Below are 1,778 nucleotides of genomic sequence, written 5' to 3'. Positions count from 1 at the left end.
TTAAGAACGCTCTGTTTTCTTTTCTTTATCTTTCTGCAAAAGCGCCAGGTGGGTCTCGCTGGCAAGCTTCAGTTCGTGTCCTACGATGTTGCCGGGCACATTGACCAGCCACCAGCCTCTGAGAACCCCGGGTAGGCCCACTTCCTTTTGGATGCGTGCACTGCGTCGTTGCATCGCCATGAGTCTGTCCACTTGTCTTGCCAGACGGGACACTTCTGTCGATATCGTCAGTTCGCTGGCAGGTTTGGACCCCCTCACGAAAAGGTTTTGCCAGGTAGTCCTCTGTCGCTCACGATCAGTCGCCTTTGCAAAATCTGCTTGGAGTTCCTCCGTTCCCCTGAAAAGTGGCAAGTAACCGGTGCTGCGCAACACTTCTTGCGCAGTCGTCGCGATATCCACGCCGCCGACACTGAGAACAGACTGCAGTTCCAGGTACTTTTGCGCACGGTGCGGCGCATATCTTGAAAGCTCGGCGTTCATATGCGTATACAGTTCCGCATTTTTCGCATACAGGCCTGTCAGCTCGTCCAAGAGTTTATCCGCACGGTCGCGCCAGTGCACGTACTGCGGCGATTGTCTCGGATCGTTCAACCCGTAGTCTGATTCGAGCCTCGTTTCCGTATCCCGTTGAGCATGTTCCGGTTCTTTTCCGAATTGCAAGGAAGTGAGCAGTTCACGACTCTCCCTTTCAAGGAACTGCGTCATTTCAAATTGAATGAGTTTCAAGTTCCTCTCCATATCTACGATCTTCCGGACGTTTAGCGCTATATTCAGGTAGGTTTCGACAGCGACTAGGGTCTTCCTTTCCGGCGTGCGCGCTTGCAAGTGCTCGTACAGCTGCGCCAAACTCTCGGCGCCCTGAGCCATCACTTGAACGGCTCGGATGTCCGAGCTTTCCGCAAAGGCCGAGCGAACTTCCCGGACCAGGCGCCGCCCTCGGATGAGCTCGACGTGCCGAGGCTGCTGCCTGGCGCGAAGCATAAGAGCGATTGTCGCCGCCATCATTAACAGGCTGAGCGTGTACGCTGCGCCGACTAACCACTCTCGCCTGCCATGGCGTTTGGCGCGGCGCGGCCGGATAGACGTCACGGACACCGGATTCCACACCGTCTTCAGGTCCTCCCATTTGTGCAGTCTCTGCCTGGACCTTTGCCGTCTGATTGGTACCGTCGGCGATTCATCTTGATCGCTTGCGCCGTCTTCTGGGTCCGTCAACGTAGCCCCAGTCTCTTCCAGCTCCTTCAGAAGAGCCACCTTCGCTGCGGCCATGGTGAAAAAAAGGTTTGTACGGAGTAACGCCGACCCGCACGCTGCCGGCCAGTGAAAACTTTGGGGCCTTTCCAGGGGCAGGAGAGAGTTCCGTTGACCGGGTCTGGTGTATTACCACAGTGGGCGGACCATCGTCTCTTGCTGAGAGAGCTGGAGACAGTGGCCCGAAAAAGGGAACCCTTTACCGCCGCCGCGGGGCTCCAGCTGTTCGCGGCGGGCTAATGCAACCAGTGCAGCGTCAGAAAAGGGACCGGAGGCGGAGCATGCAGGAGGTCTTGTTCGGACAGGAACGGGAAGAAGGCGCAGGGAGGAAGTTTTGTTTTCCTCGCCGGTTTGTACCAGGCGACACGAAACAGGCTTCGGCACACTGATCGCTGGCTGCAGGCCTCCTAACCAGATGACAAGTCGGAACACTTTAAAATGAACACTGAGACGGTTGATACTAACAAGGGTGCCGTCCGGTTCTCACGGCGGGAAAACGGTAAAAAATGGGGAATGGCCAGGCTAGG

The 1,778-nt window shown here is 56.5% G+C and overlaps 1 protein-coding gene across 1 annotated transcript; it reads right to left on the bottom strand.

Moving 5' to 3' along the window:
• Positions 1-1,269, bottom strand: NCLIV_043720 (conserved hypothetical protein; the record flags this gene model as incomplete). The annotated part of the gene is made up of 1 exon (XM_003881290.1): positions 1-1,269. One exon carries the CDS (start codon positions 1,267-1,269, stop codon positions 1-3), a length of 1,269 nt encoding a protein of 422 aa, XP_003881339.1.
• Positions 1,270-1,778: the final 509 nt, after the last annotated feature.

Source organism: Neospora caninum, chromosome IX, assembly GCF_000208865.1.
Source record: "Neospora caninum Liverpool complete genome, chromosome IX".
Taxonomy (NCBI): domain Eukaryota; phylum Apicomplexa; class Conoidasida; order Eucoccidiorida; family Sarcocystidae; genus Neospora; species Neospora caninum.
Note: the sequence above shows the minus strand (reverse complement) of the source record. Positions and strands in the feature narration are given on the sequence as shown.